Below are 17,477 nucleotides of genomic sequence, written 5' to 3'. Positions count from 1 at the left end.
GTAAGATGGATAACAATGCAGGTCTGTGCTAGGTTCAGTGACAAATCACTGATGTGTGAGTTTAGGTATTACAGACTAATTCAATTACACAACAAAGTAGGAAAAGTCTTAAGATCAGTAGAAACCTACTAAACTTACCTGAGCACAGATGAAGTTATCCACACTCCTGGCAGAAGCCCACCACTCCCACTCCAACACTACTCCCTCCTCCCCAACACTGTACCATCTCTTGGTGCAGTGCCCCCACCCAAAGAAGCCTTCCTCAACTTCAGCCCAACTATCCCTCGGAGCTACCGTCACCTCTGTCCATGCTCCCTCTGCCTCTCAGACCTCCAGCGGGAGTCACTACTGTCCACCCAGCTCCAGTCCTCACTGGAGCACACTCCCAGTTGGCTTTCGTCCCAGGGCCTCACCAAACACTTGTCAACATCACCACTGACCTCTCTGTTGCCTACCCCATAATCCCAGTCAAGTTTCAGTCCTCATCTTGGACCTGACAGAATGAAATTCACACTCGTTCTTCACAGAAATACTTTTTTCACCTGGCTTCCAAAGCACCTCTGTCTGACCCCCAGGTTCACCAGGGGCTGCTTTTCCTCCTTGCTTGGGCCCTCCTCCTCTCCTGGACCTGCACACAGCAAGGCTCCAGGGTTGGCTCCAGGTTCCCCCATCTATCCAGCCTCACTGGATGACTGCCCTTACTTTGGAAGTTTTATACCCCAGCCTGGGCCCCTCCCCTGAGCCTGAGATGTTCAGCTACCTACCTGACACTTTCACGTGGATATCCAGCAGGCACCTGAAACCTCAACCTTGACTCCGCTTCATGGCAACTCCCTCAAGAAAAACTGCTCTTCAATCTTCCCCACAGAGAAAACGACAACTCTGTTCTCCCACTGCTCAGACCAAACCTTCAGGGTTCCCACTACCACACACACACCCTACGTGCAATCCCTCAGCAAACCCCAGTAGCTAACCAGAACCCGCCACTGCCCAAGACTCCCACTGCCACTGCCATGGTCAACTCACACACTCTCCAAGATCCTTTCTGCAAGAGCCTTCTGTCTCCACGCCTCTATCTTCCTTTCCAGACTAACGCTCCGCACACACAGTTCAGTTCAGTTCAGTTCAGTCGCTTAGTCGTATCCGACTCTTTGCAACCCCGTGAATTGCAGCACGCCAGGCCTCTCTGTCCATCACCAACTCCCGGAGTCTACCCAAACCCATGTCCATCGAGTCTGTGACGCCATCCAACCATCTCATCCTCTGTCGTCCCCTTCTCCTCCCGCCCCCAACCCTACCCAGCATTAGGGTCTTTTCCAATGAGTCAACCCTTCGCATGAGGTGCCCAAAGTATTGGAGTTTCAGCTTCAACATCAGTCCTTCCAATGAACACCCAGGATTGATCTCCTTTAGGATGGATTGATTGGATCTCCTTGCAGTCCAAGGGACTCTCAAGAGTCTTCTCCAACATCACAGTTCAAAAGCATCAATTCTGCGGCGCTCAGCTTTCTTCACCATCCAACTCTCACATCCATACATGACCACTGGAAAAACCATAGCCTTGACTAGACGGACTTTTCCAAAAAAGCCACATGCTGTCACAGCTTAGTCAGACCCTCCTCAGCTTCCCATCTGAGAAAGTCAGTCGTGCTGGCAACAGGGGACTAAGTAATCTGTGACCTCCATCCCAGCCATCCTCATTTCACTGCCGCCACGAAGGCTCCTGCTCCTTCTCTTCTTTCAGGTCTTTATGTAAAGGTCCATGTCCCCACCGGCCAGTACAGTCAGGCATGGCATGCCTGTTTCCTGGCACTGCTTACTTTTCTTTTTACAGTTCACCTGCTTAACTACCCTCTCCCACAACAGAATGTGAGCGCCATGAGGGCAGAGACTGGGCCTGTGTCACAGTGAACTCCTATCTAAAGCAGTGCCCTACAAAGTAGACCCTCAATAAATCTGCTGAAGAAAGGAAGGTTTTCAAACTGAGTTAATACAAGAAAATTCATCACCACCTATCTCGTAAGCACCCACCACCTCTCAGATCACACCCCAGTGTTTTCCTCTCTTTGACAGGTCTAATTCCTCTTCTTGGTTCCTATAAAGATGTTCAAACTCTCCCACATTAGGATGCAGAAGGTGGAAAACCTGTCCCATCCTTCCTCTGCACTTTACCCACCCCTACTCCCCCCCCACAGCCAACCGTCTCATCTAACAGCCTCCCTTTCCGTGTCAGGGACACCCAGGACCCTGACCTCAGCTACACAGCGCAGTGCACACCTTATACAGACGAATCTCAAACTCAAATGCCTTCAACAACACACACTGTTAGACAAGAGGCCTCCAAGAACTGAGATCAACTAGAAACTAGACTCCACTTGAACCAATTTAAATGCAGTGAAAACACCACAGCCAATCAAAACACACCTAGTGAACCTCATTTCTGAGGGAAAAACAGGGTTTGTCTAAAACAAACCCAGAATCACTCTCCATCTTTCTGACTCTGCCACGACCACTCTACCCAACAGAAAGGCCTCCTGACCAGTCTCAACGCTTCAGTTCTCAGTTCAGTTCAGTCGCTCAGTCGTGTCCGACTCTTTGCGACCCCATGAATTGCAGCACGCCAGGCCTCTCTGCCCATCACCAACTCCCGGAGTTTACCCAAACCCATGTCCATCGAGTCGGTGATGCCATCCAACCATCTCATCCTCTGTCGTCCCCTTCTCCTCCCGCCCCCAATCCTACCCAGCATTAGGGTCTTTTCCAATGAGTCAACCCTTCGCATGAGGTGCCCAAAGTATTGGAGTTTCAGCTTCAACATCAGTCCTTCCAATGAACACCCAGGATTGATCTCCTTTAGGATGGATTGATTAGATCTCCTTGCAGTCCAAGGGACTCTCAAGAGTCTTCTCCAACACCACAGTTCAAAAGCATCAATTCTTCGGCACTCAGCTTTCTTCACCGTCCAACTCTCACATCCATACATGACCACTGGAAAAACCATAGCCTTGACTAGACGGACTTTTGTTGGCAAAGTAATGTCTCTGCTTTTAAATATGCTATCTAGGTTGGCCATAACCTTCCTTCCAAGGAGTAAGAGTCTTTTAATTTCATGGCTGCAATCACCATCAGCAGTGATTCTGGAGCCCCAAAAAATAAAGTCTGACACTGTTTCCACTGTTTCCCCATCTATTTCCCAGTTCTCACCACCCTACAATTAATCCTCTGTACGGCAATCAAAGGGACCATTAAACATAAACCAGGTACCATACCCTTCCTGAAAACTTCAGTGAGCCACCTCATCTTCCACATGTCCCAGCCTCCTGCACCTGTTCCCGTAACACCCAAGCCCATCCCTGCCCTGGAGCCTAGAATATTCCTCAAGATGTCTGCACAGCTAGCTCCTTCCCAACATTCACCTCAATTCAAATGTCACTTTCTAAAAGAGACGATCCCTTATCATTAAGTGAAACCTAGCCCCATGGTCCATCACAGTCATTTTACTTTCTGCTAGACTGATGACTGCCTTTTTGTATTTGTCTGTCTTCTTCCACTAAAAAGATTTCTCCTAAGAACAGAAGCCTTGCCTATCCATCCATCACACTTTAAAATCCTGACCAAGTCATCCAGGTAGGCTCCTCACATCTAGTCTTGGGGCTACTAAGTTACGCATTTACAAACATATATAACACATCAAAATATACATTAACTCTTTAACAGTCATCTCAGCTTAGAAGGAAACAAATCCAAGAAAATTGAGATCGCATGCAAAAGTCATTCATGCAATAATCATTATCAAACAGAAACCGTGAAAGACAACTCTGTTTGGCTGCATGAAGCAAAGCAACAGTAAATAAGGCGGTTGCCCTCAGGAAGCTGACAATCCACTCCAATATGATACAGTGTTAAGTGCAGAAGAGCTTTGCTGCGGGTGCAAGAGTAACACCATCCAGGGGAAAAATTCCTCCAGATATAATCTAATGCCCAGTCTCTCTTTTCCAGAATGGGATTACACTTATTATAAGCCATCCTAAAGCTTTTCTAGAAGATCTCCTAGTTTCCATCTGTACTGCATTACCAAGCCCCCTACCTCACCTTAAACCAAAACAGTAGTATGTTGTCTTTTCTTTCACTACATTTGAACTAACCAGCCACCTTTGAGATTTCTCTGGGTATTTCCCTAAAGCAATAACTTCAAAACTTCTTGCTCGAGTTTACTAATACTTAATTGCTTTCAGGCCTAGAAACATAAAATGTCATGGGCTGCAGCTGTGGACCAGAAATCTATGAGCAAAAAAGTATCAGCTGTGGGGAAAAAGCAAAGTCAAACTTCCCCAAAATTCTAAGGTACTCTTTATCATCAGGCAGGCACTTTAGCAGAGCAATTTTCAAAGCTTACCGTAAAGTTTGCCCTAAAAACTGAAGTCCGGAGAAAAAGTTGATCTTGCAGCAGGAAAAGCTCCAGTCGAGTGACTTCAAAATGGTAACAGCGAGTGAAAACACAGTCATGAAAACAGCTGTCCTCCAGGCGACTGCCTCGAAAGGGATCTCATGCTTCGGGGAACAAAGTCTGCTGTCGGGAGAAAACAAAAGCAGAGCGACCTCAAACACTGTCTCCTTTTCCGTTTTCCATGAAACGACTCGCACCAAGCCAGGAGCCACGGGGACACGGCCTCACCGGCCGGACCCCAGACCGTCAGCCGCGCCTGGCCCCGCCAGTGAGCGGGGGCCGTCGTGTGGGGAGACGGGGGCGGGACCAGGCCCCGAACAAGATAACCTCGTTCCGGAGGCCCCGCTCTTACGGCAGCCCGAATAGCCCTCCCCGACCCAACTACCCCTCACCGAGCGCGCGACGCCAGCCGCTGCAGCCCAGGCGGCAGAAGGTCCGCTGAGGAAGGGGTCAGGCGTGCGTGGTGAGGTGGGGGAGTGGTTCCGACAGCGCGCGTGCGCGCGTTCTCTCGCGGCTGCCGGCCGTACCGCGCGCCACTCGAATTTACGTCGGTTCGCGGCACGGGCCGAGGGGCGGGGACTCCGAGCCGGCTTTGGATTGGGTAGCGCGAAGGGGCGAGCCCGCTCATTCGGTGAGGGCGAGCGTCCGGATTTGAAGCGGGAAGCCGCGCCCGACCCAGAGGCGAGGCGCCTGCCTTACCTGTAGCCAGAGCACCGGCACTGTGCGCAGAGACCTACTTCGGGTGGACAGAACAACTGACACACCCCGAGTTCGGGTCGGAAGTGTTGGCATTGTCCCTACGGGAGCAGACATTGACATGTGTGGTCACCTGCCGCACGTTTACACCTAGAGCGCTCCTGTTAGAAGTCTTACCATGGGCGCGCGTTACACTGAGTCGCCGGCGTGGCGCACTAAGGTTGGTCCCGGGTGGAGAGGGGCGAGATGAGACGGTCGGTCCCTAATTGCCTTCCTCCGTCTCCGTTCTCGTTAGGTCACGAATCCCATCACCAAAGCCTGCTCAGCATAAGGCCTTACTATTTTACAAAAACCACTCCTTTCACTTTCCTTTATCCCAGAATTTCTTGCATACGGTTCCTCTAACAAATTTTACTCCTTAACTTCATCGATTCAACGATTGTTGAATGGTGACAGGCACGGCACACTTGGGACTTTAACAGCCTCTACTCCTAATTTTAGCCTGGTGGGAAAAAGACATCTTACAACTTTACCTTCTACCTCCTCTGAAGTACTGCTCAGTGATCCTCCATGGATGCCCTCTTCACTTTTTTGTCTCTACCTTTGGAAACGCTGTATCTCTCTGTGCAGAGAATAAAACACCCACCCTTCCTTGATTCTGTTTATCACACAAAGACCACTGTCTCTCCTACACTTAAGTACCTCCTTGCACACCTTATTGTCACTCATTCCATGTTTTCTGGCTTGGCCCTGAACACTACTTGCACATTTGTTTATCAGGACTGGCCTGTCAAATTCAGTGATGTCTCCGCAGTTCTCTTGCCATCTCTCCTTGAAACCTTCTATCCTTGGCATTCAACTACCCCTAATTCTACCTGTGACCACACTCAATGAACAAAGTTTAAATGGAGAAAAATCTCAAGTGTTTCTCAATCTTGGAAAAATAAACCAAAGACTTAGCTCTAAGAGCTGAAAGGATGCTACCTGAGAGTAAAAAGCAACCCTTTTTCTACGCCACACACTAGCAGTGAACTGCTGAACTGTGTCCATGTGACAGACTGTCACCCACCCTGAAGCCCTCAGACCCAACTCGCTGTCCTTCCATCATAAAGATCAAGAGACCAGAGCTCTCCCCCATGCCACCGAGCAACCTGACCGTAACAAAGGGCTATACTCAAAGTATGTACAGGAAAAGAGCCTCGACTCTGAAAAGAGCCTAGACTCTGATGCCAAACTGCCTAAATCTCAGTGCTCTCACTTCCTAGCTGTGCAGCCTGCAGGTGGCCTCATCTGTAAGATGAGGATCATCAGAGCACTTGCCTCAGAGGAATGCTGAGGATGAAGTCACTTAACCTGCATCCAGAAGAGCACTGGCACATGGAAAGCACTCAAGCAACATTAGCTCTTAGCTGACCAACTGAAAAGGAAGAGTAAACCCTCCAGTGAATTTCAAAGCTATAACTCCAGGTAGAGTTTGAAGCGGCCCCATGGCAGGGATTCAGTTAGGAAAGGTGGATGTCTCACACACCCTTTACCAACTGCTCTGAGTGCTAACACCTCAACACCAAGATCCAGCACCTTCTACAGTGTAAACACAAGGTATGTGTGCAGACTCATCTCCTACTAACTCCCCAAACGAACCTTATTCTTTCAGTGGATTAACACTTAATCCTCTTGCCTCTTCTATTTGGGCCATCACCCTGGACTCCACCCTCCTCCACTTTAAGTATTCCAACCTGTCGAAATTCCACATCCCTTCCAAATCCTGCTGACTCACATAAATCCCTTTCTTTAATGCCTCCTGTACCATTCAACCTTTACTGTGAAGCTAAATCTTTATTACTCTTTGCAAATTCTGTAAATGCCTTCTCCCACTAAAATGAATGTGTACAGACTACCTCTTTTTTCACATATCCCAAAGTGTTAGCACAGTGTCTTGCACAGACAATGCCCAGTATTCACTAAATTACCCCAGACTGCTTCCCTGGTGGCTCAGATGGTAAAGAATCCACCTGCAATGCAGGAAACCTGGGTTCAATCCCAGGGTCGGGAAGCTCCGTTGGAGAAGGGAATGGCAACCCACTCCAGTATTCTTGCCTGGACAATCACTTGGATAGAGGAGCCTGGGAGGCCCAGTCCATGGGTTGCAAAGAGTTGGACACAACTAAATGACTAACACTTTAACTTTTCACCCCAGGTACCTCTATAATGATTGAAATCTAACTTGAATTCTTAATTCTGAGTTAGATCCAGACTTAAAGTGAGACGTCTTGCTTTGCAACTAGTTCAGTCAATTAGTCTAAAATAAGTCCTTTAACAGAAGGAAGACCTCACCTTAAATTAAAGCATAATGGACCTTATTTATCCTTGCATGTCAAAAAGCTCTAGGGGTTTGAGTGGAGAGTGTCTATTGACAGGAAAGTGTCTTTGAAAATTAGATTTTAAGTTATACATTTATAACAGCTCTACCATCAATGTGTGATTAGCTGATAGGCACATGAAATGCTGTTCATATAGTCTTAAGTAGACACCTGTTGGATCTAGATGTTAGTCTACATACTAACTTTCTACCTTCTAAATTAATGCCATGATCATCCCTAAGTTTCTGTTTGGATTTTTTTAGCAATGTGATATTTTAGGAGATATAAGCTTTAGAAACCATTAAATAGAATACATTCTATTTTTAGAAGGCAACAGATTCATATCTTTAAAAATATATTTTATTAAATAATCTACCTGGAGAATAATTACAAAAGCTTTAAACAGTCATTCCAAGTAGTGAAAGGCAGTTTTCTTTAAAAGAAAAAAAAGACCAAACAGTCTTTATTATGTTTTGCTGCTTTATACACAGGAATGATTTATTTTACAAACTAGTCAGTTGCAACATTAGCCTGAAAAATCACAAACAGTTCTTAATATGTCTCAAAGGCAAGGTGAACTTTATAATGATATGCTTTCACATTAACCAGTATGACAAACCATAAGAAACTTAACACCATAACAGTTCAAAATAAAATGTACAGAACAGGCACTTTGAAGTCAACCATTTGTGTGTAACTCACAGTTAATGTTGTGTGTACACGTCTCATTATTTCATCAAAGGTTATCAACCAATGAAGCAAATATTCCTTTGATGCAAAAGCACAAACACATTTAGGTTCCAAACACCATGTTCTGGTTGTAATACATGCAAGACACACCCTAAATTAGAAAAATCTTCTGAAAGAAAAGCAAAAAGCCAGGAATGAAAGCATTTACAAGCACTTGAGTAAGGCCTTTAAGTGTTAAATCAGTGTTTTTTAAACCCCTTCATTCTCAGGTAAGGGATTAAGAGGCCGAGAGAGAGATCGTCTGCGAGGGTGTGGATACTGGAGACTGGCAGTGTCAGCATCGCAAGAGTGCTCTACCAGAGGAGGAGGAGGAGGAAGGAGCTGGGCATAACTGGACCATCTCGATCCAGCCCGTGGGGAATCCAGAGGGGGAAAGAAATACCTGAAACAATGAAGACAGGAACAAAACACCAAAACAAAACAAAAACAACAGAGGAAAAAAAAAACAGAAGAAAAAGAGAAAAGTAGTAAATACAAAGAGAACCAAAGAGGGGGAAAACACATGCTAGAAAAAAAAGCTTTAGTATATTCATGCCAAAACTAACAGAACATAACAGCAAAATCAAGACCCTTACTCAAATCAGGCTTGCTTAAGCAAGTATAGAAACTTGAAAAAAGAAATAGAATCTCTTTAACTTAAAATGTTAAAAAAAAAAATCTTCAGTATGAATGTTTACAAAAGAAGACGTTAATTTTATAATTTAAAACATTTTCTAATCTCTCAGAAACATACTGATGCTATCCTGAAATTTACATATCACGTAAGCTTTTTCTTTAAGCAACGCTTCCCCTGTAGCAACAGCAGTTTTAGTGCACACATGACACTCGGGACCAATTCAGAGAGTTCACATAGTATGGCCAGCTACTGCAACATACTTTCCAAGAAACACAGTCTTTGAATACACTTAGATGTTTTTCTGCAAAAACCTTAGATCAGTACAAAATGTTGATAAATAAAAGGGCTCAAAAATATGTCCTACTGTTAGCCTACTATTATATAACTTACCCGTAATACTTTAGCATTTTCTCAAAAAAAGATTTATAGTTCTGTCATCAGAGGATATGAACTAAATGAAGCAGCCAACAAAATTAAGAAAATCCTGGGACATGGAACCTGGAGGTTTAACATGCATGCACAATTTTAGCAAAGCTTTATCTGCTTCTTATAGTATGTTTCCAAATTTTAACTTGAAGGAAACCTTAAGCCATGAAATCACACCATAAAAACATACAAGCACATATTAGAAATATTTACCTCTTTAGTGACTATAAACTGAAAACTTACAATGATGTTTTCATTTTACTACCAAATAATAAATGAAGCAATACCAAATGTTGTCTGGCTACAAACTGTACAGTCAAGTTACTGTCACTACTATTTCTCTCACTCTTTCACTAATAATAGTTTAAACATTTCAAAGAAATAACAAGAGTTATACTGAGTAGTATCATGTATAAACCAATTCTACAAAAAGTAAACAAATTAGCACTCAAAACAATCTTTATGAAAAATACTTATTCAATCCTCAAATTGAAATTATAAAAATTCATTTTAGCCTACTATTTTAGAAAATAAAAGACAAAAGTCTATATACATTCTCCAGATGGAATAGTGATATTTTCCCTCCTCCCAACTACTGAGGATGGTAACAATCTTTTAATTTTAAAACTCGTGAGTTTCAGAAACATTTCAAAAAATTGTTTTGGTGACAGTGTCTCAACAAAAAGCCTCTCCACTTATATTTCAAAAATTTTAAATAAGTGTCAATAAACTGGCTAGTACAAAAATGATATACACTGTATTTTTAAAGGCCTTTTGGATTGCGTTTAGTAGTAAGCAGGCTGCTGGTGTATCTTGGGAGAGGTCAAACGGCGCTGGGGAAGGGGAAAAGGAGCTCGCTTTCCATTCCTGTGTGCATGCAACAAGCAGCAAAACAGCAAAGTTACTCCAGTTAGCTGGTACTCAGCTGTGCTTTCTGTTAAAGGACATAATACAAATGGAGAAGGGAAAATGCATCACAGATCTAACACACATGGTTATTGGCACAATAAGAACACAGATCAAAACTTCAAAGCTCTTTACAAAAGAAAATATGCAGTACAGGCAGCAACCAAAAACTAGATTTTTTAAAAAAAAGAATTAACACTAGTATCCTTTGCTTCATGAAATAATCTTTATAATCTTATATCTCCTATGGTACCTGAAGTTGTTTTTACACACATACTTAAAAAATCAACAAGCAGGACTTCTTTATAAAAATATAACACGATAAAAATAGGAAATTTGAAATACAATTCTCTTAAGTTAACAAAAGAACCATTACAGGATAGTTTAAGGCTGTGCTTTAAATTTTCCTTAATAGTATTTCAAATTATTCACAAAGGCATATTAAAATAATTTTACCTTACCAATTCATATTTGAAATTTGAATATGAAAACAAAGGATGACTCTAATGACATCAAACATGCTTTGAGAATCTAAAATATACTAAAAATTCTAAAAATCAATTCAATCTACCATTTCCTCTTATAATCTCCAGGAAAGTTTTAAACACACACACACAAAAAAACACTTAACTCACTCTCTTCTACAAAGCCTTAGTTCATGTGTTTTATTTACAATTTTAGTTTAACCTGACTCAAAGGCTACCCTCCTAGCACTAGTGACACTGACTCCTCTGGATTACAAGCCCCAGTGCTGTCTCACACTTCCTCTTCATCTCGCTACTTCCCAGTTACACACGTCTCTGGTAGACCACTAAGTGTCACAATATCGTAACCTACCTGTAAATATTATGACCAAGTAATAAACCAAATACAGAGGTACTAAAGTGCTTTCTCTTCTAGTGTCACAATTATGTGCAAATTTCTTGATTCAATCTAAAAACCCACAAAATAACACACCTTCAGTATGGCTACCTGAATGATTTAAAAAGAAGATAATTGCTAGTTTTCTCACAAAACAGCCTACCTGCCAGCAGAAGATCCATTTAGTGAATTCTGAAGACTTGGGATATTTGAACCTACGGACGGATTTGAGTTTCCCTGCTGAGAACTCCCATTGACAGGGCTCCCATTTCCTTTCAGAATGCCAGTACACTTCCAGTTGTCCATATAGTTAGCTGGAAGGAAAGTGGTCAACACATCAACATGACTAGCAACTGTGTTCCAATGCACAAATCTACAATTAAATAAGAGACCTACGGGCTATGCATCTCTTAGGATTAACGGCAGACACATTTTTTAAATGAAACACATATATCTCAATTTTAACAATGATTTGAAGTTTTTTAAAGAATTACTAATTTAAAAAACAAAACGTTCACCACTCCTTTCCTTACAAGATACAAATCGACAGATGTAAGCTACCACATTATCACATTAATATCAAAATAAATTGTCTTCATTACAATGAATTTCAGGAATGATGTGTGGGTAACAGAGTCACATTCTCAGTTAAGCAGGTGTTAAGTCACGTGGGTATCTAATGTCCCCGTGGATGTACGTAACAGAACCTCTGGGGTCTGAGTGGCTTATCCAGCTTGGCCTAATGGTTTGGATGCAAAACTGGTCACTAAAGACACCAAGCCCAGGAAATCCAAGTAGGGAGCCTGCTGGGTGGAGTGGGGCTATCCTGACTAAAGCCCAGAGGTAGACAGGGCAGCAGAGACCCTGAGGTCTGGCTGGTTCTACCACAGCTGAAAGCTGACCCCAGGAGACTCAGTCAAACTGCATTTTGTGAAAGGCCACTTCTCAGAGGAAGTGAACTGAGCTGTAATCACATCCTCAGAAAGGGATGCTGCCAACTAGAGTGGTGCACAGACCATGGCATCCCTGCCCAGTGGATAAACATCCATGGAAAAGAGCAGACCACAGCACCCACAGTCAGTGTCAAACGTCCACACCACCTTCTCTCTGCTTGGCATTTGTAAAACTTTTAGAATCAATGGCCTCAAGATTCTCTAACTTTTGGAAGATGTAGAGAAGTGAGTAAGATCCTAGATTTTCTTCTAAGGGCTAGTTAGCTAAAGCAATTGTTGAATCAAGAGGTGACTGTATCCTGAGTCAGTAGAGAACTTATACAAGTTACACCCATAGTAAATGGTATCTCTGGAGGTAGTGTATATTCTGTCACAATTAGTTCTACTTTATTCCACACAGAAATGTAATTCAATTAGTCAATCACTGCTATGAACTAGGTAAAACAATAGAGATTCAAAACAATATGAGACATTAATTTAAAAGTAACTATAGACATTTTTTCAAAATCTTTCCGAGTTTACATTTCTAAGGGAAAATTCTGAAGTAGCAACATAGAGCAACAATTCTTCCACTGAAATATTACCTTTCCACAACCTTACACAGCCATCATCTCCTGAAGATGCCAGCACTGTTCCTGTTATATTCCAACTCACTCGCCAGACTTGAGAATTATGATTATCAAACTGAGCCACGATATGGATTTCAAATTTTGTTGGCCCACCAGAGGAAGTAAGTTCTTTCCTGTTAATAACAACAACAAAAAAAATTCCTAAGGAATTCTAAGTATGGACACACACATACACTCATACACTCTCATTGTTCTAAATAATAACAATGGTCTCACATACATGCCACCAGAAGGTCATATCCATAACCACCCCTGACCTCTCAGCTTACTGAGAGTCGGGCCAAGTCACTCTTCATTTGACTCCCCAGTACCTGGCATGATCCTACCACATAAAAGATACTCAGCGACTAAAGAGGATTTTATTCCCCACAAAACACTGAAGAATAAGAGAAATGAAAATGATTACTTTTTAAAAAGAAAAGCAGTAGGAAGAATAAGAAAAGGGAAGGAAGAAGGGAAAAAAAGAAAAAGAACTGAGGTTCAGAATTCCAAAATTAAAGCTAAATAGATTCTTCACAAGAATGTCTCAGCACTAATTTTCCCTAAGTACACTATCACCTTTCATTCCTTCAAACATGTATAACGTTCAATTATATTCAGAGGATCTAATTCATTTTTAGTATCTGTCTAAAATAAAACACAACTAAGAAAACATATCTCTCTTTACTCAATTCCCTATTCCCTAAAGTCATATATTTATAGATAAAATGTTCATTAAGAATCTATTCTTCAGATCATTCTTACCTCTACACTCTCCTCCACAAATGAAAATAAGCAAAAGGTAAGAGAATTTTCAAATTAGTTGTTTCAAAAACTCACCTCACAGGCTTTAATGTAAAAATTCTCACGTCTTTGGTTGCTATGGCGAGAATGTGGAAAGATCGTCCCAAGTTTGGAGCAAAGGCAATATCATGGACAGGGTCTGTGACGGTCAGGAGAGTTTCAGCTTTCACATATTTCCTAATGAAAAAACAATTTACCTTAAAATTATCATAAATGAAAATTTTAAAAAGCCACATGTCTAGGTATCTCCATTATTCCATCTTGCTCATATACAGTAGTGTTCACTTCTGCTGTGTGCAGTACGTCCCAGCACCAACCTCCAGGAACTGAGACTGACCTAAGGAAAGGGGCTTTTGCAGATATAATTAAAGATCTCAGGGTGGCAGAGAACAGACATCAGAGGAAAAGCCATGTGAAGACCAGGCAGAGACTGGAGTTATGCTGCTCAGCCAAGGAACTCCTGGAGCTTCCAGAAGCTGGAAGAGACAAGGAAAGAGTATGAAGGCAGCAAGCCCTGACAATACCTTGATCTCAGATTTCCAGCCTCCAGAAGTATGAGAATAAACTTCTGACTTAAGCCACCAGTTTGTAATTTGTTTCCGCAGCCCTAGGAAAGTAGTATAACCTCCCAGGTTTCTTCCTTCAATTTTCTTAAGTTTAGCTCAAAACAGAGTTAACGAAAAATTAGAATGAGATCTTGCTTTGTTAGCTATTAATGTCTTTTTTTAAGAAAAAGGGTACCTGAAATTCCTAAGATTTGAGTGTAAACAAATAAGTTGAGCTAATAACAGCAAGAATTGAATTTTTTTAAGTGATGATAAAGGAAGCTATACCAGGGCTACCCTGGTGGCTAAGTCTTAAAGAATCCACCTGCCAATGCAGTATACAGGGGTTCAACCTCTGATCCAGGAAAAGTCTCACATGCCACGGAGCAACTGAGCCCATGCATCACAACTACTGAGCCTGTGCTCTAGAGCCTGAGAGCCACAACTACTGAAGCCTGCTTACCTTACAGCTCGGGACTCCACAAAAAGAGAAAAGCCACTGCAATGAGAAGTCCACGCACTGCAACTAGACAGTAGCCCCTACTTGTTGCAACTAGAGAAAAGCTTGAGCAGCAACAAAGACCCAGCACAACCAAAAACAATAATAAATAAATAAAATGAAGGGAAAAAAAAATCTCTTAAAAAAAGGAAGCTATACCAAAGTCTATTTCCACATCTCGGGAAGAGTTAAACGACCATCTGATCCTGTTCCTCTCCAATTCAGAAGTCTTTTAACGGCTTCAGAATACCCTTAAGATAAAGACTGGACACTAAGCAGGAGGTCTTGAAGACATAAGCCCTGCGGGTTCCCACCACATGGTCTCCCTTTGACCCGTTAAGTTCCAACCACAGTGAGATTACAGTGGCTCACTCTCTCCACCTGTAAAGTTGTACTCTATCTGGCTAACTTCTACTCATTCTACAGTCTTCTCTTGAATGAATCTTCCAGTTTATAAAATTCATCACCATTTTGAATTTTTTTGTTTTCCCTGCATGATGGTACATACTGGGAGACCAATTACCTTTTCCTCTACATCACTCAATTTTGTTATTACCAGAACAGAGAACTTAGCATATAACAGGAAATCAGTAAATATGACAAATAATGCATAATTGAATTAACGAATAAAGAAATAACATTTTAAAAAATTAAATGCAATTCAGAACAGTAACTAAACCAAAGCAGTACTGACCTGGTGTTTTCATTATATTCAAAAATCTGAACCTTGGCCATTGCATTTGGACTACTATCATCACTTCCTACAGCAATCATGGGAGCATGAGCACGAGAGCTGGAAAGGAAGAGAAAAATATATTTTCCCAATTATAACATCAACAGACATTTAGTTCAGAGAATTAAAAACTCAACCAGCAGCTGTGCAACCCACCAGTCAGCTGTGGACTAGACCTCCACCACGCCCAGTGCCGCATGCCCAGGAAGGGTACCCTGGAGGTCTCACCTGGGGACCAAGGACACCAGCCTTTCACCGTATTTCTACCACATTTTCTTATGGCTGAGATAGAAAGCAGTACTTTTCCAAAAGAAAAGGCTTCAAGCATTCAATTGATTTAAATACACACACACACACACACACACCCCACTAAGCGATCTTAGAATTTTTCTTCCTAAAAAAATCTGGTCATTAACTATTGCATGAACTTTATGGTGACCAAATCCATGGCAAAAAAAATTTTACATGCTTTGCACAAAAAGAATCCCATCCCAATGGAGGAGGAAAGTAGAAAAGATCATCCTTCAGAAGGCATGCTTGTCATTCTTTAAGTCTCCACATTCATTCATAGCCAACTACATTTTTAGAAAGGCAAAAGATAAGCAATAAGAGAATGAACTCTACTGAGGTGAACTCTAGGTTAATTTTTTTTTTCCCATTTCTATGTCTAATTACCTAGATATTGATTTCCCTTGCCTCCCAAATTCAGATTAAGTAATACCTCTATGAAAGTGACACAGAGGTACTGTTTAACCTTTGGTGTGATCTGCCAATCTCATAAAGTTGAAAACAAAATGTAATTAAAAAAAAAACATTTAGGTCTTTATCACTAAAGCTTCTGATAACAAGATCAAATCACCTAATATAAGAAAAACACCAAGTAAACCGAAAAGTGCTATAGTGATAAAGTTACAAGTTATATACTATAATTCTTGGCTATTCGAAGGGATGTAAATTACAGTAGTTTCTATATCTCACAAGATTTCTTCTTTCAGTGTTCCACAGATTATTCTTTCACAATGTTAAATATCTGAACAAGGACAAGTACATTTATGATAATATATTCTAAAATCACTGAAAATACAAATCATTTGTTAAATATTCTAAAAAATAAATTATAAAACATCCAGATAACAACCTGAATTGAGGATTACCTCATTTGTACATTCAGAAAAAAAAAAGATCACACTTAAACCACCTCCAAATATGGCTCATAACTAAACAGTGAGCAAAACCATCCAACTCTCTGAATACGGGAGATTGATCACCTGCAACTCCTTTCTATACCTCCATGAAATGATGAAAGAATACACTGTAAGAGTGCAGAAATCAGAATATGCCATCAGAAATCAAGAAATCTGGAGGAATTCCAGGAAGCAGAAGGACATAAGACAGCAAAAAAGCTAAGGGAAAAGGAGCTCAACCACTACCACTAACGAGGAAATTCTATATAAACAAATAAATAGCAAATCAATCAACCAACCAATTGTAATGAGTCATGGGGCACTCATGAACAAAAACAAGAGTGGCTTTGTATTATTGTAGCAGGGTGATGGATATATGAGGGTCTATTGTATTATTACTATATTTGAAATCTTTCCTAATAAAAAAAATGTCTTAGAGGAAAAAAATACCTGGAAACATCCTGGTTAAATTTTAGAATTCCACTATCTTAAACCATACAAAGCAATTCCAGGAGGTTTAATGACCTAAGAGTGAAAGTGAAAGTTTCAGTTGCGTCCAACTCTTTACGACCCCCATGGACTATACAGTTCATGGAATTCTCCAGGCCAGAATACTGGAGTGGGTAGCCTTTCCCTTCTCCAGGGGATCTTCCCAATCCAGGGCTTGAACCCAGGTCTCCTGCATTGCAGGCGGATTCTTTACCAGCTGAGCCAGAAGGGAAGGCAAAACCAAAAACCTTTCAGAATACATTTGATAACATCAAGGTGAGGAAAAATTTCTCAAATAAAAAAAAAAGCACAACAACATAAAAGAAAGACTTAAATGTGGCCATATTAAAGTTCAGAACTTTCTGCAATCAAAAGTCATCATACTGTCAAAATGGACAAAACACAAACTCACAGAATATACTTGCATCTCAAAGTAGTAGTAAGATAAAATCCTAAAACTTTCCAGAAAGAATAGGCTCCCTACAAAAGATCCAGTATCAGACTGACTGCACACTTCTCACCAACTAAAATTTAAAAGATTTAAGAATCTTTTAAAATCTCTGAAATTCTTACATTTTGAACTTAGCCAAAGTTCTAGAG

The 17,477-nt window shown here is 41.5% G+C and overlaps 1 protein-coding gene across 50 annotated transcripts in view; it reads right to left on the bottom strand.

The window, feature by feature from the left end:
- LOC145534388 (nucleoporin SEH1) overlaps positions 1 to 17,477 on the bottom strand; it is a 101,910-nt gene that overhangs the window by 74,521 nt on the left and 9,912 nt on the right. For 31 of the 50 annotated variants that reach the window (XR_014074522.1, XR_014074523.1, XR_014074535.1 and 28 more), the window contains exons 5-9: positions 15,166 to 15,264; positions 13,464 to 13,604; positions 12,600 to 12,757; positions 11,226 to 11,376; positions 4,397 to 4,570 (exon numbers count right to left, since the gene is read on the bottom strand). Coding sequence is in view for 17 of the 50 variants with exons in the window: in XM_081561761.1 (XP_081417887.1) it covers positions 4,397 to 4,570; positions 11,226 to 11,376; positions 12,600 to 12,757; positions 13,464 to 13,604; positions 15,166 to 15,264 (723 nt within the window). In the remaining 33 variants the exon portion in view is untranslated. Of the gene's footprint in view, positions 1 to 4,396; positions 4,571 to 4,839; positions 4,989 to 7,965; positions 10,230 to 11,225; positions 11,377 to 12,599; positions 12,758 to 13,463; positions 13,605 to 15,161; positions 15,265 to 17,477 lie in introns of those variants that run through there. The other 19 variants (XR_014074526.1, XR_014074552.1, XR_014074551.1 and 16 more) reach the window with 7 other exon arrangements.

Source organism: Giraffa tippelskirchi, chromosome 14 (genome assembly GCF_054371585.1).
Source record: "Giraffa tippelskirchi isolate mGirTip1 chromosome 14, T2T-mGirTip1v1.2.pri, whole genome shotgun sequence".
Taxonomy (NCBI): domain Eukaryota; kingdom Metazoa; phylum Chordata; class Mammalia; order Artiodactyla; family Giraffidae; genus Giraffa; species Giraffa tippelskirchi.
The sequence above is the reverse complement of the archived record's forward strand: the minus strand, read 5'-3'. Positions and strand labels throughout refer to the sequence as shown.